The sequence below is a fragment of the Gorilla gorilla genome, chromosome 2 (assembly GCF_029281585.2).
Source record: "Gorilla gorilla gorilla isolate KB3781 chromosome 2, NHGRI_mGorGor1-v2.1_pri, whole genome shotgun sequence".
Lineage (NCBI taxonomy): Eukaryota > Metazoa > Chordata > Mammalia > Primates > Hominidae > Gorilla > Gorilla gorilla.
Window position 1 is genome coordinate 55,408,837 of NC_086017.1, and position 26,431 is coordinate 55,435,267.

At 43.4% G+C, this 26,431-nt stretch overlaps 1 protein-coding gene across 6 annotated transcripts in view; it reads left to right on the forward strand.

Moving 5' to 3' along the window:
* LARS2 (leucyl-tRNA synthetase 2, mitochondrial) overlaps window positions 1–26,431 on the forward strand; it is a 159,835-nt gene that overhangs the window by 126,816 nt on the left and 6,588 nt on the right. For 3 of the 6 annotated variants that reach the window (XM_004033987.5, XM_019024629.4, XM_055382173.2), the window contains 5 exons: window positions 310–492; window positions 2,119–2,288; window positions 4,437–4,514; window positions 8,254–8,365; window positions 26,009–26,136. In XM_004033987.5, the coding sequence (XP_004034035.4) occupies window positions 310–492; window positions 2,119–2,288; window positions 4,437–4,514; window positions 8,254–8,365; window positions 26,009–26,136 (671 nt within the window). The remainder of the gene's footprint in view (window positions 1–309; window positions 493–2,118; window positions 2,289–4,436; window positions 4,515–8,253; window positions 8,366–26,008; window positions 26,137–26,431) is intronic. The other 3 variants (XM_055382177.2, XM_055382175.2, XM_055382176.2) reach the window with 1 other exon arrangement.

The window sequence follows — 26,431 nt, forward strand, 5'->3', positions numbered from 1 at the left end:
TTTGTGTATAAATAATTCACTTTTAAAGGGGGAAATTGTTTTGTTTTATAGAAAAAGCTGGCACAGGCCATTATAACTGTCCTGTTTATTCGTGAAGGTTTGTGGGAGGAAGGTGGGCCTCATTCATTTAAAAATAAAAATATTTTTATAACAATACAGAGGGAGAGAAAGCGGCTTGTTAAGTGAATTAGTGTGATTCTTCAAATGGACACTTTCCATCACTCACCCAGTTTTGTCTTATTGATGCTATTTCTATAGAAGCAATTCACAATCACACATACCATACCTATGGATTATTTTGGCATCTAGGTTCCATTCCTGTTCATGCAAAAACGAAAGAGAAATTAGAGGTGACATGGGAGAAGATGAGTAAGTCCAAACACAACGGGGTGGACCCAGAGGAAGTTGTGGAGCAGTATGGGATCGACACGACTCGGCTCTACATCCTTTTTGCCGCCCCTCCTGAGAAGGATATCTTGTGGGATGTGAAAAGTAAGTCACCTTCCTCTTCCTGACATGCTTCCTTTGTGATCTGCCCTGGACTTTGAAGGAGTTTGAGGAAGGAAATGTCTTTGCTGAAGACAGTAGTAGAGAATTCTAGGAATTAGTTCCATAGAGCAAGTAGCAGCTTGACCAGCATCCTGCACCACTCTTAGTCGGGTGTTGACAAACATAAGCGAGCCTCAGAATCATTTGGGAAACATGTTGCAGATGCAGATTCCAGTGCTCTGCCCATGCCTGCTGACACAGCCTCCAGAATGGGGCTCAGGAGGTGGCCTTTGAACAAGCTCAGTGGTGATTCCAGTGCACACTCTACGAGGACCACGCTTTGAGAGTGGTTTCCTTGGAGACAGACTGGCTTCTGAGCTACTCCTAGGCCTGCTATAGTCCAAAGAGGCCAGTTCCCTCTTTCTTGATGTACCCTGCAAGGTTTTTTCTAGAACAGTGTCATTCTCCCTCACCAATCCAGAAAGCCCCGGGAGGGGTCTGGGCCTGTTGTTACCTGTGGCCTCTTAGTCACCCACAGCACCCTTCATCTCCCCACTTAGGGGAGATTTGTCTCTCCAGAGTTGTTTAGTACTAAAATGACATGAAGTAAAATAATCTTGAGTATCTGGCTATTCTAGAATAAACCCGTCCAACAGTCATTCATTTTTACTTCATGTGATCAGCCCTAAGTGTTGTTGTGGGAAGAGGAAGTCAGATGCCTGGAAACTTGAGCCTTGTGTGAAGTATGCATGTCATTTGAGAAATCACTGTTTATTTTGATTTCCAACTAGCTGTGGCTAGTGGGAAGTGTGGTCTGGAACAGTGGTCACAGGTGCCAGTCCTAGAACTAGCTGCCTCAGAATCACTGGGGAGCTTGCAAAGCACAGACAGGTGGAGGTTCTGGCTGCCACCCCTAACCCAGGGGACAGGCTCCAGGAATCTTTCTAAGAAGCCTCCCAGAAGGTTCTGCTGTGCATTCAGGCTTGAGAATGCCTAGCCTAGTGGCCAGACAGTACAAGGACCTGGACTGACCCTAACTTGGCTACTGGTATAACCCAGGGCCACCAGGTAAAGCCATTCAGCTTTACCAGAAGATCAGACCAGCAGCTGGATTGGATGAGCTTGTGTAAAATATGGAAAACACACATACCTGCAAGGACAGGGATTGTGCCAATGCACTTCACACTCTACAGCAGTGTGGCTGCAAGCACAGTCATGCTATCCACAAGGTAAGAGCTTGCACCAGCAGGAGTCAGCACTGTCTCCCAAGCACCATGTTAACTCCATGGCATTTTTGTCCCAGCAAGCTTGCTTAATCAAGGTGGTGGGGCACCAGGGCTCATCTTGACCAAGCTTCTGAGCTCATGACCGTTGGTGGGTGGCACTTTGAGTGGCCCTGCCATCCAGTGCTCTGAATCTGGGCACTAAAATGAGATAGAATTGGTCCTGGTCTGAATTCTCAGACACTGAAGGCCAGGGAGGATCCTTCAGCCTGCCCTCAAAGGAATCCATCAGGGTGCAGTGAAGTGTCGCATCAATTCACAGGTGTTTTTCTCCGCTTAGTTATACCAAGTCAATCACCCTTATGTTGCACGCTCTCTCTTTCTCATTTACTGATGCTGAATTCAGCTGATGCTCTCCCTGGGGTGCTGAGATGGCAACAACGACTGTGGACCTTGACAACTCGGTTTATTGAGGCCAGGGCTTCTGGGAAGTCTCCCCAGCCTCAGCTGCTGAGTAACAAGGAGAAAGCCGAGGCCAGGAAGCTCTGGGAGTACAAGAACTCCGTCATCTCTCAGGTCAGAAACTCTCCAATTCCAGGGGTTAACTTTGTAACCAAGCACTCTTTGGGAACCTTTGCCTGTGGTCTTTGCTGCCCTCCCTGCCTTGGGTTGGGCCACTGTGGGTCTTCCTTCCTGGCAATGGCGGTCCTTCTTGCTTTGATTGATTGGCCCTACTGTTTTGGGTACTTTACCAAGGTGGATCAACAGTGCATACGTTCTAATGGAAAGAGATGCCCCCAGGAAATGGCTCTCTGATGATGTCTCACATTTGTCCATCCTGGGTCTCAGGAAGCTGCCACTTTCCATGTTTCCACATTTAACACATCCAAGCAGAGAACCAAATCCAGGATCACCCTGTCATCCAGGATGACACCGCATATGTTACATTAACAGAAATACAATTTTAGAGTTGGAAGGGGCATTAAGAAACTGTCCTCTATAGCCTCCTCATTGTACAGATGGGGACAGAGATGATGTCCAGATATCTTGCCTAACGTCACACGGCTAGTGAGGAACTGAGCAGAGATTAGAATCCCAGTCCTCCACATAGTGAGGACTTTCCCACTCAGTTACTTTGTTACACAATATCCATGTGAACTATTGTGGGTTAACTTCTGCAAATCTGAAGTCATTGTAATGGGTATCTGATATCCCAAATTCTTCTTAAGCTGATTTAAAAAAAAAAAAAGGTATGCTGATTCAGACATAAAGTTAATCAGTGTCGCTCATCTGCACTCTGATAATGAAGACAATGATGCATGGCAGGCTTTTGCCTCTCTGGTTTGTATAACCTGAAGTGGCCCTGGGTCCAGCATGGTCTTATTTGTTGACACTTCTTCAGCTTTGTTTCTGGCCTCTGTACCCTCTCTGTGTGGAGGAACAGAGCTCCCTGAATGAATGTAGGGGTCTGAGTGATGCCTGAGTGATTGAGCTCATACCGCATATTTTCTCCCTGGATTTGGCAAATTCTTCTATTCTTTCAGATAAAAGAATTGGGTTATTTCAACAAGTTGGAAACTCTTGACATCCTTAAAGATGTGTTACTTTTCCGTATTCTTGCCTATAGTCAAAATGGAAAAGCACAGAAACATGAAAAAGCTGACAAGTTGTGTTAATGTTCTTATGTTGACTGTACATTTCAAAATGTAAAATTGACAAGGCGCAGTGGCTCACACCTATAATCCCAGCACTTTGGGAGGCCAAGGCGGGCAGATCACAAGATCAAGAGATTGAGACCATCCTGGCTAACATGGTGAAACCCCGTTTCTACTAAAAACACAAAAAATTAGCCTGGCATGGTGGCACACGCCTGTAATCCCAGCTACTCGGGAGGCTGAAGCAGGAGAATCGCTTGAACCTGGGAGGCAGAGGTTGCAGTGAGCTGAGATCGTGCCACTGCACTCCAACTTGGGTGACAAAGTGAGTCTCTGTCTCAAAAAAAAAAAAAAGTAAAATTAACCTTATCCCATATTCTAAAAACCGTCACTGTGAAGCAAAGTCACATAACCAAGCAGAAGTGGCATCCTTTATTCCTGTTTTCTGTTATGTTGAGTTTACCCATCAGTGGGTCCTGCCTCCTATTCATGTTACTAGCATTGCTTTTTTTTTTTGAGACAAAGTGTCACTCTGTTGCCCAGGCTGGAGTGCAATGGCGCAATCTCAGCTCACTGCAGGCTCCACCTCCCAGGTTCAAGCGATTCTCCTGCCTCAGCCTCCCAAGTAGCTGGGATTACAGGTATGCACCACCACACCTGGCTAATTTTTTGTATTTTTGTAGAAATGGGGTTTTGCCACGTTGGCCAGGCTGGTCTCGAACTCTTGACCTCAAGTAATCCACCCACCCTGGCCTTCCAAAGTGCTAGGATTACAGGTGTGAGCCACTGTGCCCAGCCACTAGCACTGTTTTTCTAAGCACCTACTATGAGAACCAACAGTATCCCAGATATGTGGAAGAATAGTCTTAAACAGTGGAAACAGTGTTGACTTTGAATTTTAAAATATTTGTGTAGATGAAACATAGCGATTATTTGAGATAGTAGATATATTTATAAATATCTTTGCATCCCATTCATTTTCCTTTTTTTTTGTTTTGATAATTCAGTCTTTTTGTGGAAAGCTTAAAAGAATTTTGAAATAAGTGAATAATTGAACCTTTACTAATAGGTGACCACCCATTTCACAGAGGACTTCTCACTGAATTCTGCAATTTCTCAGCTGATGGGACTCAGCAGTGCCCTCTCGGTAAGTGGCCTGTCCTCATTTGCTGGTAGTAGAGGAGGGAGGGAGAGGTGTGGCAAGGGGCCCCACAGGGTCCCAAGAGGGACAGAGAGCACCCCCACTGTGTCACCGCCTCAGTGTGGCTTGATTATCTTAAGGAAAAATTTTTCCATAGTCACAACCTAGTTTTATGCTGGAATGTTCTTAAAGATTTTCTGGTCCAAACCCCCTTCTCCCCCAGTATTTTACAGATGAGGACATTGAGGCCCAGGGAAGTTAGATGACATGTCTGGTTGATTAGTGACAAATCTAGGACCAGACTCAGGCCTCCCTGTCTTCTGGCTCTTTGCACCCCTGCTGTCTGATTTCATGAATGGATTGTGATACCTCCTCGGCATCATTACATTTGATATTCATTTAACCTGGATGGATCAGGATCGTTCTCACCAATGCCAAAAGTCAGGCTTTTCAGTATGGACTTTCTTCTTGCTAAGTGTGACTACCATTTTTCTTGCCAGGGAAAGGATTTGTCAACAAATGTTCTTAGCTACTGGACAACAAAAGCATTCATTAAAGCTATTAACAAATGCTTTTTTAAAATGAAGTCCTCTCCAAATTTTTAAGATCAGTGGGGGCCAGGCACGGTGGCTCATGCCTGTAATCTCAACACTTTGGAAGACCAAGCTGAGAGGATCACTTGAGGCCAGGAGTTCAAGACCTGCCTGGGCCACGTAGAAAATAAAAGACGCCAGGCACGGTGGCTCACACCTGTAATCCCAGCACTTTGGGAGGCTGAGGCAGGTGGATCACGAGGTCAGGAGATCAAGACCATCCTGGCTAACACAGTGAAACCCCATCTCTACTAAAAAATACAAAAAATTAGCCAGGCGTGGTGGCAGGCACCTGTAGTCCCAGCTACTCGGGAGGCTGAGGCAGGAGAATGGCGTGAACCCGGGTGGCAGTGCATGCAGTGAGCCAAGATCACGCCACTGCAGTTCAGCCTGGGCGACAAAGCAAGACTCTGCCTCAAAAACAAAGTAAAAAAATAAAATAAAATAATTAGCCTGGCATGGTGGCATACAGCTGTAGCCATAGCTACTCGGGAAGCTGAGGCGAGAGGATCGCTTGAACCCATCCTGGGCAACAGAGCAGGAGACTCTGTCTCTAAAAATAAAATTAAAAGGGTAATTTTTAAAAAGTAAAATAAAGATAAAAAAGAACAATAGAAGAAATTTCAAATTTGACTACATAAAACTTGACATTTTCAGTATGTTAAAAAAATTTATAACATGTCAGACAGAAGGTTAATATCCTTGTAAAGCACTCTTGCATATTAATATGAAAATACCTAACCAAAAATGGTCAAAGCATATGAAAAGATAATAACTCACAGAAAATGTTATAGAAATAGCCAATACATTTGTGGAGAAAAAAAAGTCTGCCTCTCTAATTATCATGAAAGGCAAATTTAAAACAAGATGCTTTTGTTTTTTGTTTTTTGTTTTTTTTTTTAAATACCTGTCAAATTTGCTGAGAATACTTTAACGTAACTATTCAGGGCCAGGCACAGTGGCTCATGCCTGTAATTCCAGCACTTTGGGAGGCCGAGGCAGCAGGATCGATTGAGCTCAGGAGTTTGAGACCAGCCTGGGCAACATAACAAGACCTCATCTATAAAAAATTTAAAAATTAGCCAAGTGTGGTGGCATGCACCTATAGTTCTAGCTACTCAGGAGGCTGAGGCGGGAGGATCCCTTGAGCCCAGGAATTTGAGGTTGCAGTGAGCTGTGTGGTGCCACTGTACTCTAGCCTGGGTGACAGAGCGAGACTCTCTCTCAAAAAAATAAAAATAAAGGCATAATTATTCCCGATGCTATTGCAAAGATGGCAGAATAGACTTTTACATGCCAGTGATAGGTGTGGTTGGTGTAACCTTGCCAGGAAGCACTTCGGCTATCAGGTTGATTGTGTTATATCCTCTGATCCAGGAGTGTTCATTGCAGATACTTTATAATCACAGAGACTCGGAACCCCAGTGTCCTCTGATGGGGGAATTGTGAAATGACTTATGTCATATCAATAAGAAAGGAATGTGCCACCACCATTAACCTCATGTCTTGAAGAATACTTAATATCAGAAACTGTTTATGATATGATGTTAAGTAAAAACACATGACACAAGGCCAGGCACAGTGGCTCACGCCTGTAATCCCAGCACTGCGGGAGGTCAAGGCAGATAGATCGCTTGAGGTCAGGAGTTCAACACCAACCTGCTCAACATGGTGAAACCCTGTCTCTACTAAAAATACAAAAAATCAGCCAGGGTGTGGTGGTGCACACCTGTGCACCTGTAGTCCCAGGCACTCAGGAGGCTGAGGCAGGAGGATTGCTTAAACCAGTAGGCAGAGGTTGCAGTGAGCTGAGATCACACCACTGCACTCCAGCCTGGGCAACAGAGAGAGACTCTGTCTCAAAAAAAAAAAGATACAAAAGTGTTCATATGAGCTGGGTGCAGTGGTTCACACATGTAATCCTAGCATTTTGGGAGGCCAGGGCAGGCAGATGGCTTGAGCCCAGGAGTTCGAGACCAGCCTGAGCAATATAGTGAGATACCCCATCTCTATTTAAAAAAAAATTAATTTTTAAAATTAAAAAAAAGGAAGTGTTCATATGGCAAGAATACCAATCCTGAAAATGTTAACATGTGTAATAAGCATTTATATACACATTTTTGCATTTTTGGAGACAAGGATAAAATATACCTTTTTTTCTAGGTTGTATAATTATGAGTAGTTTTTCATTTCCTGTATTTTCTGTGCTGAGTGTGTGTTAGTTTTTTAATCAGAAAAAATAAAGCAAGACACTGAAATGAAACTGTAATGAATTTCTGTCTTTCCATTCCAGAATTTGGGAAGTCCTTAATAATAACACACAGAGCTAAATAACACACAGAGCTAAACTATGTTTGCCGAAATTGACCAAAGGTATTTCAGAGAATAGGGGTCCCTAAGTAGGGTATAGAGGCCCCCCTGCCCTAGGTGTTTCACAGTTTAACACCTTTGAGCAGGTCTCGGTGCATTTCTCTGTGGACCTGCAGCACAGAGGAAACCTAGCAGAGTGGGTAAGAGTTTGGCTACAGTGTGCCTGGGGGCAGATTGCCCTCCCTTGCTGATCCTTAGCTGCTTCATCTGTCCAATGGGGTAAGAATACCACCCTCAAAGAGTGGTGAGGACTAAATAAGTTAACATCATGTATTTGTTGTTGCCGCTGCTGGAGCTTTTTTTTTTTTTTTTTTTTTTTAAAGATAGGGTCTCACTGTTGCCCAAGCTTCAGTGCAGTGGTGCAGTCATAGCTCACTGCAGCCTTGACCTCCTGGTCTTAAGTGATCCTCCCACTTCAGCCTCCTAAGTAACTGGGACTATAGGTGTGTGCAACTGTGCCTGGCTAATTTTTTTTTATTTTTTAATTTTTCATAGAGGTGAGGTCTCACTATAGTGCCCAGGCTGGTCTCAAATTCTTGGGCTCCTGCCTTGGCCTCCCAAAGTAGTGGGAGTATAAGTGTCAGCTACCACACCTGGCTTGCTGTAGTTTATCTCAGTGCTATCATTAAGTAGGGGAAGTTCATTGTCCCAAGCAGAAATGGATGGCAAAGGGGGTTTCTTCCTACCAGCTTGTGTCTCTGGACTTCAGATACATTAATGGTCTTTCTTACCTGTGCTTATTTTTACACCTCAGTCTTCTTACTTTTTTTCCTCTTCCTTAGCAAACCTCTCAGAGTGTCATTCTCCACAGCCCCGAGTTTGAGGATGCTTTGTGTGCCCTGATGGTGATGGTTGCTCCAATGGCCCCTCATGTAACCTCAGAGATCTGGGCAGGTACGTGGCAGAGTCCTTTTTTGACCAGTTACTACTAACTAGAATTTGTCGAAGCCTCTTTTTGAACATCATTCGGGACTCAGATGTCCTCAGACATAGGGTCCAACATTTGGCATCTATACTCAGCAACCTCTCTGTCCTGTACTCTGAATGGTAGTACTTCATCCACATGGTCACCCCTACCAAAAGGAAAGACACTTCCCTGCTTTGAATAATGTGCCCAGACTAATGTGGGTGTTGATGTTACCATCTTAATCCCTTCTCGTGACTCAGCCCCCCAGTATCCACATATTATGACCTGCGTGGTCTTTTTAAGATAAAAACTCATGTTTAATACCACTCTACAGATGGAAATTAAGTTATAGGTCTAAACTTACACTGTAATTCAGCACTCTTCACCAATTATTCCTAATCTAGGCATCAAAGCAGGCCTGACTGCCTGCTTGAATTTCAGCCCCTAGAACTCTCCACATCATTGGAACTGTTAGCCTGGACGAAACCAGGACTTCACATAATCATCGAATTGGGATTAGGCCAAGCATATAGGGAGGGGCAAAGTGACATGTAATTGAGCTCCTGAAAAATCATGCATGGGGAAGTCTTCAGATGTTTTTAGAAATAGGTCATCTGAAATGCATGTGACTTGGCAGTTTCGTTGACGTAAAAGATTTCTTCTAAAAAAAAGATCTCTCCTAATTAAATGTACTGATGTGGTGTCACAGAGAAGAAATGCATGTTGTTTAGTTGAGCAAACCACGAGTCTCAGTGTAAGCTTGAGTGATAAGAAGAATTTGAGGATTATTTGAAATTCCTACCACCCAAGCAACTTTATGCCTACAGGAAATAGGTGGAAATTACAGTAGGATTTATAGTTGACAGAGTATTGCCTGTGTCTCTCACAAAGCCTTGTCTATTGCCTTCTACTTTAAAACATAGTACTCCTTGTTGATTTGAGGGACTCATTGGGAATTGGTCCCTACCATCTCCCTCAGAGTTGCTTCTTAATTCCTCAGGAGGAGCAGTGGTTCCTTTTTCTTTTTAGCTAAGATGAGACTTATTTTTCCAGGGTCCCCTTTTTTACAGTATAAGTGTCTCTGTCAAAAGGAAGTGTTTTTCATTCCTTGAGGAAAAGCGAATCTGTTTTAATTCGCTTTCATTGTAAACCCATGAGCTTAGTTTGGATTTTTATCCTTTTTGATATCTAAAGCCACTTTAAAATTAAACTTGTTCAGCCAAATATTGAAGTTCACGTAGTGGGAGGATTTGCCAGCCAGTTTTTTGTTTATGTACTGTATCTACAGTTTCTGACTTTAAGCATCAACCAAAAAAGTGGAAAGGGCTTTGGAAATCAGGAACTAATCCTAAAACCTGGGTAAGGATTTGGATGGGTCTGACTCTGAAGTTTCCTTTGGTTCATTCTTTGCTGCTTACAAGACTGAATCAAGGTGCAGTTTACTTTAGCAGGAAAGAGATGTGGTGTAGCTCCCAGCAGATTCTGCCCTACTTTATATGCTTTAAGACATCCTGATTGAGTACAAGTCTATTTCATTGTGTCTTAAGTCATCTTCTGGGTCTTTCCAGTTACTCTTTTAGTTACCCTTTTTAAACCAAGCTTTTGCAACTCCTGGCCCCCTCCAACAGGTGGCTTAGTTGGAAGAAGTCAGAGAGGCCTGGGCTGAGTGTACCCAAGATAAGTCTGAATTCTATATTAATTCCTGTCTTTCCATTCTGGAATTCGGGAAGTCCTTAATAATAGCATGCAGAGGTAAACACAACCACATAGCTTAAATACTAGCTACCGGTCACTGTCAGATGCCTCTTTCATAGGGGTTGCAATTTTAAGTGACAATGAGGTAGTGCAACTGATTTAAAGTAGGAGGGGAAAGAGAGAGGAGGAGGAGAAGGCAATTATAAGGACTTCATGAGTTGAGCAAGGTTTTAAACGTAAAGACAAAGGAGGTGAGGAAAGATGGGAAGAACTGAAATGTGTTTTCAGTGGATCTACAGGGGAGACAGTTTTTAAGTTTCTCACATTTTGAATCTTTAAGGGAGACAATTTTTGAGTCCGATTTGTGTTAGAAACCTCTTTATACAATTAAAGAAATCATACCATTGGATAGTCAGAATTGTTTTACCCTTTTTGTTCTAAGGAACCTCTCAAATGAACAATTTTGTTCCTATCAAAAGTTCCCCAAAGGGATCACTGTCATTCCAAATTGTCTTTGGAAATTTGTGGCACTTAAAAAGATATGCACAGGAGTTAGGGCTGTAATTAGAAAACATAAAGAAAGCCTGTGCTTGTGGTGGAGGAGGCAGTTTTAGATTGAAAAGACCAAGACATGAGCCGCAACACATCCATAGGTTGCTGCTTGTGGAATTTTGCATCTTGGTGCTTGATCAAAGTCAAATCATCATTGATCAGAAGCCAGACAAAGCCTCCTGCTTATCGGCGGACAAAACTAACATAAAAGCAGTTCTCAGGAACACAAGAACAAGACTGAGGAAGAAGTCATTATGAGATTTTGCAATGGTGACTCGGGCACAGCGTGTCTCCAAGAAGTAACCGACTGACCACTTGACCACTTCACCCTTAGGGCTAGCTCAAGGGCAAATTTATGGGACCTATTCCCATCCTCTCCCAATGGACAAACAACATTCAAGACAGTACAAAAGCAGATAGATAGGGCATTAGGCCAGCAGGTGTTAGTTACTAGAAAACAGTTTCACCAAAGAACAATAGAATTCTGATCAAAAAACCAAATGTCCGAAGTGGGACCTATTCTTAAGAAAATAAGATAAATGCAACAGTAAAATCTTCAGTGAAATCCTGGAGTTCAATTCAGCGTGAACTTAGTTCCCAGCCAACGGTGAGTGTCACCTCATCCAGGTAGAGACACAAGTGGGTCTCAGATGCATGCACTGTTTCTGAGTCAAAGTTCCAGTCAAAGGTAGTGAGAGTCTCAGTTGAAATTCTGTGAACCTGCCATTCTATCAGCATCCTCCAGCCAGAGACCACCAGGAACACACCTTCAGATAACAATTTGGATTTATTACCGGGGGAAACACTGGGCATCTCAGAGGGTGCTAGGAAGGACCTGTTATATAATGAATTTGGGCTTTGGTAGAATAATTTGGGGAAGGGTCTCAGGAAGTGAGGATTTGCTCTGGATTGAGTGCTGTCAGTAAGTGGGGACAGTTTTGTGATTGGGTATCTTAAGAAATCTTATTTCGCCGGGCACGGTGTCTCACGCCTGTAATCCCAACACTTTGGGAGGCCGAGGCAGGTGGATCATGAGGTCAAGAGATCGAGACCATCCTGGCCAACATGGTGAAACCCCGTCTCTACTAAATATACAAAAAATTAGCCTGGCGTGGTGGCGGGCGCCTGTAGTCCCAGCTACTCGGGAGGCTGAGGCAGGAGAATGGCATGAACCCAGGAGGCGGAGCTTGCAGTGAGCTGAGATCACACCACTGCACTGAAGCCTGGGCGACAGAGCGAGACTCCGTCTCAAAAAAAAAAAAAAGAAATCTTATCTCTAGGGAGGTACACCTGAGCAAGGATAAAGTTGTAATTAGTAAAGAAATAGCAGTCCCTCATATCTGCCTAGAGAAGGGGATGTTTGATATTTTGTGTGTTTCACAGTGACCTTGTCTTTGTGCTTTGACAAAATTATGACATGGTCTTGTTTTGGTCTCCTTTTATGTTTTCAGTGTGACTGCCTGATGTTGGTGTTCAGTGAGATCATTTGTGTTGAACAGGAGAATAATATGGCCTAGCTATGCACAACTGGTGAATTTCTTATAACACTGAGGCCTAGCTATAATTGTCAGACCAGTTCCCAGATGATAAGGACTGAGAATAAAAATCCCCTAACCATCACCCTCTAGAAATAAACAGCCACCATCAGCATCTTAGCGCAGATCATTGCAGTGGATATGGTGGCTGGGTGCAGTGGCTCACGCTTGTAATCCCAGCACTTTGGAAGGCCCAGGCAGGAGGATCACTTGAGCCCAAGAGTTCAAGACCAGCCTGGGCAACATAGGGAGACCCCATCTCTACAAAAAATTTTAAAATTATCTGGATGTGGTGGCATGTGTCTGTAGGCTCAGCTACTCGGGAGGCTGAGGTGGGAGGATCACTTGAGCCCAGGAGTTCACGGCTGCAGTGAGCCATAATCATGCCACTGTACTCCAGCCTGGCTGACAGAGCAAGAGCCTGTCTCACAAAACATAGAAAAAGTAAAATGATTGTGTTCACTTACCTATGTGTATTGTATTTTGTGTCCACTTGTCTGTGTTGTGTTGTGTTTTGTCATGTCTCTTTATAAAATTTAAATACCCTAAAATTTACCCATTTTAAGTATATACTCAGTGTTTTAAGTAAATTTATATACTTGTGCAACCATCACCATGATCAGTTTTAGAACTGGATTTCCATTACTGAAAAAAGGTTCCTCACACCATTAGTCAATCCCACACCCACTCCAACCCCCAGCATGACTAATCTTTCTGTCTCTGTAGTTTTGCCTTTTCCAGAAATGTTATATAAATGAAATCATACAATGTGTAGTCATTTCTGTTTTATTTCATTTAGCATAATGCTTTTGAGATTAATCCATGTTCTGTTTATAGTAGTTCATTCCCTTTTATTGATGACTTGTTTTATTGTTAAGCTAGAGGTCATCTTATAACCTGATTTACTCACTTAAATATTCCATGGACATATATTTATGGGCCATTAGATACTTTTCTACAACATCTTTTTTTTTTTTTTTGGAGATGGAGTCTCACTCTGTTGCCTAGGCTGGAATGCAGTAGTACAATCTCCACTCACTGCAACTTCCCCTCCCAGGTTCAAGACATTCTCCTGCCTCAGCCTCCCGAGTAGCTGGGATTACAGGCACCTGCCACCACGCCCAGCTAATTTTTGTATTTTTGGTAGAGACAGGGTTTCACCATGTTGGTCAGTCTGGTCTCAAAACTTCTGACCTCAGGGGATCTGCCTGCCTCGGCCTCCCAAAGTGCTGGGATTGCAGATGTAAGTCACCGCGCCCGGCCTACGACATCATTTTTAATGGTCATAGTTTTCCATTGTTTGAATTTATGCACTCCCTATCATTGAACATTCAAACTGTTTATAGTTATACATTATTTTTTTAAAAGCTAAGTAGCCGCCGGGCACGGTAGCTCACACCTGTAATTTCAGCACTTTGGGAGGCTGAGGTGGGCTGATCACCTGAGGTCGGGAGTTCGAGACCAGCCGTCAGGCTCTACTAAAAATACAAAATTAGCCGGGCGTGGTGGCGCATGCCTGTAATCCCAGCTACTCAGGAAGCTGAGGCAGGAGAATCGCTTGAACCCAGGAGGCAGAGGTTGCGGTGAGCTGAGATTACGCCATTGCACTCCATCCTGGGCAATGAGAGCGAAACTCCATCTCCAAAAAAAAAAAATGCTAAATAGCTAATGCTTACGTGCAAAATTATTTCCTAAGAACACATAACTAACTGTAATTGCTTGGTCAGAAGAGATACAAAAGATTAAGGCTTTTGATGCACACTCTCAAATCAAATTCCAGAAATTCTCTGGGTCTTCTATGAATATGCATGAACAGATATCATGAGCAGATATCATGATTCCAGATGTTAAATATGGACTTTTCAATCCCTTTGTGATAAACCCATTCTGCAAACTGGAGTAGCCCAACCTGGGCCCATCCCATGTCTTTGAAATCCTGAGCGATTGCTCACACCTTTGCAGCTGTGAGGATGGGTAACAGGGGCCCATGCCCAGAGCAAGGCGATATGTCTTAGAGGAGCTCAAGCAGCAGGCTGTGGTGGTGGTGTCAGCATCAGAGCCCTAGTGCATCCTGTCTGGACAGACTTCAGAGAGTCAGTCAGAACACAGAGCAACAGTTTGACCATCTTTGCTTTACACTGGGCTTAGGTCGGTTTCTCAGGTTACCAAAAAATTAAATTCTCAGTATTTCCAGTTTAACAATATGATATTTAAGAATATGATATTTGGAGTTTTTTGTTTGTTTGCTTGTTTGTTTTTGTTTTTTTAACATATAAACTTTTAAAATAACCACATTAGGCTGGGCGCTGTGGCTCGCGCCTGTAATCCCAGCACTATGGGAGGCCGAGGCGGGCGGATCACGAGGTCAAGAGATCGAGACCATCTTGGCCAACATGGTGAAACCCCATCTCTACTAAAAATACAAAAATTAGCTGGGCATGGTGGCATGTGCCTGTGAAGTCACATACTCAGGAGGTTGAGGCAGGAGAGTTGCTTGAACCCGGGAGCTGGAGGTTGCAGTGAGCCAAGATCGCACCACTACACTCCCACCTGGTGACAGAGCGAGACTCCGTCTCAAAAAAAAAAAATGCATTAATTGTCCATGTGTGCCATGACTTAGTGTGTCTAACATTTCATTCCCATAAACAATCCACCATGGACAATTCTGTGCATAAATCTTGTTCTCACTTCATATTATTTCCTTGAAGTGGAAGAGATATGAATCTATTTAAGACTCTTGATATATATTAACAAATTATTTTCCTAAGAAGTTATTCCATCTTCCACTCTAGGATCTGTTTTTGAATTGTACATTGTGCTTCAATGATTTAACTATTGCATTTTTACAGACAGTTTTAACAGCTGGCAGACTAGCCTTTCTTCATTTCTTTTCTTATAATTATTTTACCTCTTCTCACCTGTTTATTTTTCTCAGCAAAACTCTGCATAATTTGTTAAGTTTCCCCAAAATCACCATGACATTTCAATTGAAATGTGGTTAAACTTAGAATTAATTCAGGAAGGTTTCACATCTTTACCTCATCCATACTTTCATCCTAGCTCATGGTCTGTCTCAAGTATTTTCTTTTCTTTTGTGTTCTTGTAGACTAGAATCTCTTTCTGCTATATTTTCTGACTGATAATGGCTGGCATATTTTTCTTCTGTAAAACCACATTTGACACCAACATTTGTTTTATTTCAGTTAAGATTTGTTGTGAGTTGATAGTCTTCTTAATGTTGTCAAATAAGGGTTAATACCATGGAAATCTGATCAGTTAAGAAAAATATATGTAGACTGATAAAAAATTATAAGAACAAATTAATCTATTAATCTAATAGATTAATCCAGGTAACTTGAATCCTCTGGAATATATGAGGAAAATAACTCATTATTTTCTTAGTATAATTGATTTTTTTAATCTTTTAAATTTTTTTTAATTTATTTTTATTTTTTGAGGCAGGGCCTCACTCTGTTGTCCAGGCTGGAGTACAGAGGCACAATCTTGGCTTATTGCAGCCTTGACCTCCTGGGTCAAGCAGACCTCGTGCCTCAGCCTCCCAAGTAGCTGGGACTGTAAGCACATACCCCCACGCCCGGCTAATTTTTGTATTTTTTTTTTTTTATAGAGATAGTGTCTCACTGTGTTGCCCAGGCTAGTCCTGAGCTCCTGGGCTCAAGCAGTCCTCCCTCCTTGGCCTCCCAAAGTGCTGGGATTATAGGCATGAGCGACTGCACCCAGCCTACTGTCCTTTTAAAAAGATGTAAGTGAGAAAAATTGCATATATTTATGGTGTACAATGTGTTGTTTTGATATATGTACACATTGTGGAATGATTAAACCAAGGTAATTAGCATATCCATCACCTCACACATATCATTTGTTGTGATGGGAATGTTAAAAATCTACTCTCTTAGCAATTTTCAACTAAATAATGCATTGCTATTAACTGTAGTCACCAGGATGCACAGTAGATCTCCAGAACTTATTCCAATGGCATATAATTTTTTAAATTTTTATTTGCATATTTGTTTTCTATCCTAATTCCCTACTGATCTTACTTTAACAGGTAAAATCCTCTTGGATTTTCTAGGATTCTATGATCAGCAAATAAGGATGTTTTCTTCTTCTAATAGTTCTACCATGGTGTCTGATTATTATACTTTTTAGAAAACCCTATGCAGTGTTAAAGAATGCTGGCTACAGGCAATCAGGTCTCATTTCCAGATATAAATGCAACAAACGCTTCCCCGGTTAGATGTGATGTTGGCTGTTGGTTTGGGATGGATAGTCTCTGTCATGTTAAGGAAGCAGCCTTCTGTTTTTGTTTACCAGCACTCATATTAGGAATGGGAGTTATATTTTACTTAATGCCTATTGTCCAGTTGTTGAGGTGATGTATTATTTACTTTTAATTTTCTCTTTTGCCCTTTAGATATGATTTATGTTCAGTTAATTGATTGCCTAATATTGAGATATCCTCAGATAAATTCATATTGACCATGTCATGGTAGACTTAATATACCATTAAATTCTGTTTGGGAAAAAAATCTATTTGCAAAAAAATCTATTTGCTGGGGTTATATAGAATTTTGCAGTTATTTTACTAAGACTAGCTTTTTCTCAATATGCATTGTTAGGTTAGTGAAAGAAGGTTTCACTGACTTCACAGAGGGAATGAGTTGCCTCTGTCTTTTTTTATTTTTTTTGAGACAGAGTCACACTGTGTCACCCAGGCTGGAGTGCAGTGGTGCCATCTCAGCTCACTGCAACTTCTGCCTCCCGGGTTCAAGCAGTTCTTGTGCCTTAGCCTCCTGAGCAGCTGGGATTACAGGCACGTGCTACCATGCCTGGCTAATTTTTGTGTTTTTAGTAGAGACGAGGTTTTGCCATGTTGGCCAGGCTGGTATCAAACTCCTGACTTCAGGTGGTCCGCCCACCTCAGCCTCCCAAAGTGCTGGGATTACAGGTGTGAACCACAGCGCCCGGCCACCTCTTTTTACTGGGTTACAACAGACTTCAGGACAAGATCTTAACTTGTTCCTTGCTGAATAGACAGACACCCTTAAGGGAGGGTGGTATTAGGCCCTGACAAGCTGCAGCCATATTATATTATATTTTGCAGACTTTTATTATCTTCTTAAGCAGGAAACATGGCTCTTTCATTTAGCTTTGGTGGTCACATTAAGTCTTTTTTTTTTTTTTTGAGATGGAGTCTTGCTCTGTCGCCCAGGCTGGAGTGCAGTGGCGCGATCTCGGCTCACTGCAAGCTCCGCCTCCTGGGTTCACACCATTTGCCTGCATCAGCCTCCTGAGTAGCTGGGACTGCAGGCCCCCGCCACCATACCCAGCTAATTTTTTGTATTTTTAGTAGAGACGGGGTTTCACCATGTTGGTCAGGATGGTCTCGATCTTCTGACCTCGTGATCCGCCCACCTCGGCCTCCCAAATTGCTGGGATTACAGGCGTGAGCCACTGCGCCGGCCCCACATTAAGTCTTTTAAGTGGCCTGCTGTTAATTCTGTCGTAGTCTTTTCTATAAAACAATACTGATCCAATTTGTGATAAACTCACCCACTCTCATCGCAGAATATACATTTCTCCCGTTCATCTTCCTTCTTTGGCCCACGTTATCTGTCTACCTCCTTCATTTTGTTTCTCCCAGGAAGGACTGATGTAAATGGGATTTTCAGAAACTCCCTCCAGCATGCCCCTCTCTGCATCTAGAATACAGGGGTCAGAGGATCTACTCTGTCTAGGGTCCTTCCTCTCCCTGGCAGGTCTTATGGTAGTGTACACTGTGGTTTGCCTCTGTCATTCTGTCCTTCATTTCTGTGACCAGATCTCCAACAGGACATGTTCTAAAGAAGTGTGGTAGAAACTAGCCCATTTCAAACTTTGCACCATGATTTTTCTACACGTCACCCCACTGGGGCTTTTGTGATCAGTTTTATAATAAAGAGTGGATCTAGATTGAACCTTAGTTTTGCTACAGTGTTTCATTCAGTCATTCCATAAACATTTATTGAGCGTGTACTATGTGTCAGGCAGTGTTCTAGGCATTTGTAGGAAAGCGGGAGAGAGCAGTTGGAGCAGTGGACATTGTGTTCATTTCAGTTGCAGTCCTCCCTGAAGTTTTACAGATCTATAGCAACTCATTTTTTTTCAGTTCAAAGAAGCAGTGGGAAACCTATATCTCCTGCTTTCCCCCATGAGATGTGTATCGTTTTTTCCTGAATGAGCAGCTGGGGACATAGCCCAGGCAAGTGAGGAGTCGTATGTACCAGGAATGTCCCCCTAGGTCATTACTCATGGGTATTAGGTGCCCCCAGGAGAGAATGGGGAAATGATGCCTCCTGCCTCTCCCAGCATGTGAGGAGGGTTAATGTAACAGTGTTGAAAGTCCTTTGCAGACAGAAGCACTATATTGTGATAGGGCCTTAATATTATCTTCTCAGACTGTCAAGTCATTCCTGTCCCAAGGATCTGGGACAGCTTTTATGCATATTTCATTTTTTCTAAAACACTTACCTTTCATATACCTTCAGTTTTATTCCTGCATCTTAGAACGATAACTCCAGAATGACTAAAGAAAACATGGTCCACCAAGGTGGCATGTTCAGAAATGACCATTCCTAGAGTTCCCCTGAGAGGCTGATTTTCAAAGAAGTTCTCCCCAAAGAGCAACAGAATTGAGATCTATATCTTAAGGGAGATGTGAAGTCCTCTTGGCATAATGGCCATTATTGCCCTGGATAAAAAGCAAACATTTTAGAGACGCCCAGAGTACTTAGAACCTAACAGTCCTCTATCAATTGCTTAAAGAGTAAACAGAGACCTTTTATAAGAAACAGACCCAGCGTCTTGGCAGTTTGCAAACAGGATGAGGAAATCTTTTTTTCCTTCCTGAAGCTTCGGATCTGAGAAGCTAAAGACACCACATCTGAATTCACAAAGTTTCTTTTGTTTACCATAATATTGTCCTATCTAGATGAGGGTGGTAGCTGCTTGCCTAGGGAAATTTTGAGTATTTGGAGCCACTGATACTGTTTCTAGACAAAAGACTCAAGGGTTCCTTTGCTGGTCAACAGTAAAAGAGCAGAAAATCATCAAACAGGCACACTGGCTCACTCCTGTAATCCCAGTACTTTGGGAGGCCGAGGCAGACAGATCACCTGAGGTCGGGAGACCAACCTGGCCAACATGGTAAAACTCTGTCTCTACTAAAAAAATACAAAAACTTAGCCAGGCGTGGTGGCACATGCCTATAATTCCAGCTACTCAGGATGGGCTGGGGCAGAAGAATCGCTTGAACCTGGGAGGTGGAGGTTGCAGTGAGCTGAGATTGTGCCACTGCACTCCTGCCTGGGTGACAGAGTGAGAATCTGTCTCAATTAAAAAAAAAAAAAAGAAAGAAAAAGAAAAGAAAGAAAATCACCAAACAGCGAGCTCCTTGGTGGTGCTCGTGTTGGAGACGTAATTTCACCATCCTCAAAAATGACCCAACAGGCAACGGCTTGGATGGATCTTAGGGGAATATGCCGATTGAAAGAAGCTAATCACTAAAGCAGTCTACCATATTATTCCATTTATATAACAGTCCTGAGATAACACAATTGTAGAGATGGAGAACATATTCATGGTTGCCATGGGTTAGGAGTTGTAGGTGGCCATAAAAGAGTGGCACTAGGGAGCCTTGTGATGATGGAACTCTTCTGGCTCTTGGCTGTGTTAACTGATGATGGTTACATGAAACTACACATGGTTATGCTAAGTTACACACACACACACACCCCCCCACACACACACACACACATTAGTTATTAAACTGATGGAATCCAAATAAGCTCTGTGGATTGCATTCATGTCAACTTCCTGGTTTTGATATTGTGATATAATCATGCCAGCTGTGACCATTGGAGGAGGCTGGGTGAAGGGTGCACAGGACCTCACACAGGACCTCCTGAACATTTCTTTGTAACTTCCTGTGAATCTATAATTATTGCAGAATAAAGGATTTTTTAAATTGCCTTTCTAAACTCATAAGTCTTGAGTGTTGAGATTCTAATTCTGGAACATAATATAGACTATGAGAGGAAGGAAGGGAGGAAGGAATTTATTTCCAATTGAAAGTTTTATTTTTTATTTTTATTTATTTATTTTTTGAGACAGGGTCTCACTCTGTTGCCCAGGCTGAGTGCAGTGGCATGATCACAGCTCACTGCAACCTCAACCTCTCAGGCTCAGGTGATCCTCCCGCCTCAGCCTCCTGAGGAGCTGGGACGTAGGCATGCGCCACCACATCTGGCTAATTTTTTATTTTTTTGTGGAGACAAGGGCCTAGGCTAGTCTTGAACTCCTGGGCTTAAGCGATACCTCCACCTCAGCCTCTCAAAGTGCTAGGATTATAGGCGTGAGCCACCACACCTGGTCTGAAGAAGGTTTTAACACCTACACATACACACACACCTAACCAGATCCAACCATTCATCTTACTACTGTCTGAGGCAGGCATTCCTCCTGCTGTGTGTGGCAGAGTACGTGGAATGTGCCTGCAGGAGCACTCAGAGCCCTGGCTGGCCTGTCCTCAGGGCACTGCTCCTGGGGAGTGAACTCACTTCTGTATGTGCCCAGCTTCTGAAGAAAAGTGCCTACAACCATCTGCAGAAAATCTGTCCAGTTTCCAGTGTGCCTCTCTGGGCTTCTTAAAGCAAAGCGAAATCTAATTTTTAAATTGAAAAGCATGTCTATACGTGTTTTGTAAAGCATTCAACGTTACAAGAGAGTGTGTCCTAAGCTGCCACTCAGTTGCTTCCCAGAGAACCTTTGTCACCAATGCTATGTTTAATCTGACAGAAGCATGTGATGGATGGATGTGACATGTCTACCTTTATAGAGATGTTAACATCCTATACAAACATTTTTTGCTCTTACTGTTCTTTAGAGTAGTTCTGTATCAACACTATTCCATTATTTTGTTAACAGAGATAGGGTGTCCTAACCAGTGAATGTAGTGATGGGCATTTGGGTGATGGTCCTTCTTTTGCTGTGTGTGTGTGTGTGTGTGTGTGTGTGTGTGTGTGTGTGTGTGTGTCTTTGTCTTTGTGTGCCTCTTTGAGATTAGTCCCTTGTCCAAAATATAAGTTATTTAAAATAAGTAAGATCTCCTTAACATTTCTGTTTCTCTGGCCATTTTTATAGTTCTGTGGTGACTTTTCCTTCTCGATATTTGCCTCTGGTGTGTGACTCGTGATCTCCAAGTAATCCATCAGCACCTTAATTTTGAGAGGACAGCGAGAGAGCCTTTACGTCCCTTAGGGATTCTGAAGGAATTCTCCCTCTTGAGGTCTCAGTCCACAAATCTATTTTTCTTCATAAAATAATTTGGGATGACTTTCTTTGTAGCTTTTTATAAAAAGTGGTTGTGAAATGTAGCTATTGTGTTTTGCTGTCTATACACTGTACTCATTAACTTCAACAAAATTATAAACGTAAAAATCATGTAAAGGTGTGTGTGATAATTACAGGGGAGAATAAGATACCCACCGATGCTCTGATAGTTTTTTATACATGAATGTGTGTGCTGTAGATGTCGCTGTTTCAAAATACTGTCAATGAAATTATTTCTCTGGGTAAAGGATAAAGCAAAGTGGCCTCACTTCCTATTCACTTCCTTGGAATTGCCAAGGCTAGATGAGGCACAGCAGGGATCGGACGCCGCAGAGTCCCTGAGTCTTCCCCCCTGGTGTGTCTATGAGTGCAGGGGTGAGGAGATGAGGTGGAGGCAGGCCTGAAGATGGCCACCAGGAGAGGACTGCCATCCACAGAAACCATGATCACTCTGGGGTGCCATGGTGACATGGCGACCTCACCACCTCTCAGTGGGAAGAGGAGGCTTGTTTCGGTTATTCTGCAGGAAAGTCTGCAATAGTAGCTCTCCCAGAGGAGGGGAAGGAAGGGGGTGGGCTGTGGGCCATAGCCGACCTTGTCAGGTAGGCTTGTGTGCCAGGGCCTTGCCACTTCCCAGCCTGTGTTTAGACTGTGTGTCCTGAAGGCCAGCTCTCCACCTGACCTCTCCCCTTGGCATTACCACATAAAGGAATCATTGTATTTTCCACGCAAGTGTTAGGTATTTTTACTTCCCTAAAATGAGCAAGGAGGCGAAAATGCTGCATAAAAACCAGGGTCCTGAGTTTCTGTTCCTCACTGCTGAACAGGATGGCCCCACTCCCATCTATATGGAAATGTTGGCAGGGGCCCAGGCTACTATAAATAAGCATCCTGACTGCTCCAGGAAGGCTGGGCTTCCTCATTTTTTTTTAAAGTGGAATTTGTAACAGCTTCTGCCCAGAACATTTGTGTCCAAGGTCCTTTCATCTCCCAGGCATCCTGTACAACTGCCATACGGAGGTTTTGGAAATCTTCCCACTGCAGCTGGGTCACAGGACAAGCCACACAGGACCAGCTCACTAGAAGAAGTGATGATCTCTCTTCTGTGACCTCCTTCTCATATTCAGATGTGAGTTTTAATAGGATTCCATCTGAGGAACAAGCAGGAATCTTCTTTCTCCTTCTGCCAAAAGGCACATCTGTTAGACACAGAATAGGTTCATTAGTAAGCACAAAAGCCCCGGGCCACAGGAGCCATCTGGGCAGCAGGAATCTGTCTTTCATACCACATGATCCTCAGCTCCTAAGGAGTCTTCACTTCCCTCAGGCTGACTGGCAACACAGGGTTACAGCAAGAGTGCCAGGTAGTAAAACATGGAAAGCTACAACAAATAAAGCTGTGGCACTGGCACAAGAACCAAGACAGGTCAACAGAACAGAATGGACTGATGGACAGTGCAAGTCAGAGCAGTCGGTGGAACTCTCAGTTCCAGTCCACAACAAGATAAGGAGCTTGTGCTAACTCCTAAGTCAGCTGTGTCACCGAGGACACCACTGAGTTAGACTACCATTTTTTTCCCTCTCAATGAAGGAGGTGATGTGTTGATTTACATTCTGGCCCAAGTTATTTACCTTATGGCAAACAGGCACTTTGAGTAGCTCAGAAGTGAACAGTTTTTAAAAAAGTCCCTGGTATAATACTTGAAAGAAAAATCACAAACCAGTAGGGAAGGGAAGATATATTCAACAAATTGGGTTTGGAAAGTTGACCATGTTATTTTTTTTTAAATAATGTTTTAGATTTGAAATAGATTTGAAAGTTAAATGGAGAAGAAAATGAAATCATGAAAAGAACCTAAAAGAAAAATCTTAAACTAATCTCACAGGACGAAAAAATGTTAAATATTTTTTCAAATTAAAAAAGTAATAAAATATCCCTTGTAGAAAATCTGTAACATAGTCTTTAAAAAACAAAGAGAAGGCTGGGCACAGTGGCTTATGCCTGTAATCCCAGCACTTTGGGAGGCTGAGGCAGGCGGATCGCCTGAGGCCAGGAGTTTGAGACCAGCCTGGCCAACATGGTGAAACCCTGTCTCTACTAAAAATACAAAAATTAGCCAGGCGTGGTGGCGCACACCTATAGTCTCAGCTACTCAGGAGGCTGAGGCACAAGAATCGCTTGAACCTGGGAGGCGGAGGTTGCAGTGAGCCGAGATCTTACCACTGCACTCCAGCCTGGATGACAGAGTGAGACTCTGTCTCAAAAAAAGAAACAAAGAGAAATTACCCATACTTCTACTCCCCAGAGATACTACTTTGATTTATTTACTACCAATGTTATTACTATTTTATTGCAACTGATGTTATTACTATTTCCTTCCAATCTGTTCATATAAAATTTTTATTAAACTAGGGTCCTATTATATATATAATTGTGTGTCATTCTTTGCCATGAAATTAAATATCATTTTAAAACATGGGAAAAAAGAACATACAAAACTGTATTTACAGCATGATCTTGTGGTGGTGGTGTTTTGTAGAGTTGCTTTATATATACAAATAGTTATTAAATACATTAAATTACTATATTTTAAAATAAGTTTAAAATGCTATCTGGGGTTGGGTGCAGTGGCTCACGCCTGTAATCCCAATGCTTCGGGTGGATCACCTGAGATCAGGAGTTCGAGACCAACCTGGCCAAAATGATGAAACCCCATCTCTACTAAAAATACAAAAAATTAGCCAGGCATGGTGGCAGGCGCCTGTAACCCCAGCTACTCAGGAGGCTGAGGCAGGAGAATCGCTTGAACCTGGAAGGCAGAGGTTGCAGTGAGCCGAGATCGCGCCACTGCACTCCAGCCTGTATGACAGAGTGAGACTCTGTCTCAAAAAAAAAAGTTAAAAATGCTATCTGGGTGAACGTGACTTTTATTTTTATATTTTGGGCCTTTCCAAATTTTCTGCAAGGAGTGTGTACACTACATTTGTCATCAAGGAAGATAAAACAAAAAGTTGTCGTTCACAACCCAGTGTTATTGGGGCTGGTTTTGGTGGAATTGACTCCCTCTGTCACAAACTCAGCTTCAGCCCATACCCTGAGCCATAGACCTATCCCTCTAATGCATTGTACTAGTCTCAGGACTAATAACAAGGGAGAGGTGTCAAAGGGCCAGTTCCACCTCCACCACCAGTGGAAAAGCTATTCCCAGGTGAGGACTGCAGCTGCCAGGGCACTGCTCCAGAATGGGCATGCTGGCCATATTCACTTGCCCACTTCTGCCCAGGGATCTATTTTTCTGTGGTGTGTATTCCCTGTGCCTTTGGGGGCATCTCTTATACTCATGAAATCAACAGAGGCTTGCATGTATCTATCTGTTTATCTATCTATCTATCTATCTATCTATCTATCTATCTATCTATCTATCTATCTATGAGACAGGGTCTTGCTCTGTCACCCAGATTGGACTGCAGTGGGGGAATCATAGCTCACTACAGCCTCAAACTCCTGGGCTCAAGCAGTCCTCCTGCCTCAGCCTCCCAAGTACCTGGGATTATAGGCATGAGCCACCATGTCCGGCTAATTTTTTTTTTTTAAGAGATGGGGTCTCGCTGTGTTCCCCAGCCTTGTCTTAAACTCCTGGCCTCAAGTGATCCTCCCATCTCAGCCTTCCAAAGTGCTGAGATTACAGCAGAGGCTTTTAAGTCAAAGCTTTCCCTGCTAGGACAAGCCCTAGTTAAAGTCCTGGAGCACTGGCCACTGCAGCTGCACTTGGACAGCTGGCCCTCTGCTACCCTTAGTGCCACCTCTTCTTGGGGGCTGCGGCATGAAGCAGTCTGGGAAACGGGGCTTGAGAGGGTTTCATTCCTCAGTGTTTCCTTGTGTTTGGCCCACCCTGAGCCAAGGAAAGCTCCTTCCATTCCACTAAACGGAGGGCTCCTCTCCCGAGAGGAAGTTTGCAGGAAGGTTAGGATCCTTTTGCACGTGGTGAGGAGTGTCCTGCCGCTCACTGCATCCTGGCTCCAGTAATTGTGAGTAAAAGAACAGGTTGGGAGGCCTTCTCAGACCATAGAATGCATAGGCAAGATAGGTAGCGAATGCTGCTCAGTACTTTGGAATCAGCTCTCAGGGTAGCACAAAGGCATTCCTTCACCAGCAGAACTTCAGAGAGATGACCCATTCAAATCAGCAGCCTTGTTTTTCCAAATGCACACTTTAGAATGGCTTATCCATCCATCTTTACAGCTCTGCGTGCCATTTGTGAAAAACAAAAGCTACCCAACAACCTGGGATTATAAACCAGGCCAAAGTGGTGAGCACCCAGCAGCCATCGTGTGGCTTCCCACCGGCTCCTCACACAGCTCCAAGCCAGGCTGTGTTGGGATGGAAGCTTTGGTCCTGCTCTCATAAGCCTCCCTGTTCTTAGAGTGACCCCACCCTTCTGTGCCTCGACATTGCAGGCCTGGCGCTGGTGCCGAGGAAGCTCTGTGCCCACTACACTTGGGACGCCAGTGTGCTGCTCCAGGCATGGCCTGCCGTGGACCCGGAGTTCCTGCAGCAGCCTGAGGTTGTCCAGATGGCAGTTCTGGTAAGTATCTCCCCTCAACCCCAGAACCCGGCAGTCCCTGCCCTGCTGGTGGCCCCTAAATACTGTGGTGGTTTTGAGAGGTCTATTAGCAGGCCTTTCTAGCTCACTCAGCTCAGTCCTCAGCCACACCTTGTGACCAGAAGGCACAAAGGCCTGTCTTTCCTTTGCCAGTATCCTCAGTTTTGTAGGTCACCACACACCAGAAGCATGTGAGCATAAAACTCTCATGGCCCTCAAGGGCTTGGAAAGGGGAGTAATAAACCTGGCCCGCCTTACAGGTTCTCATTATCTTCCT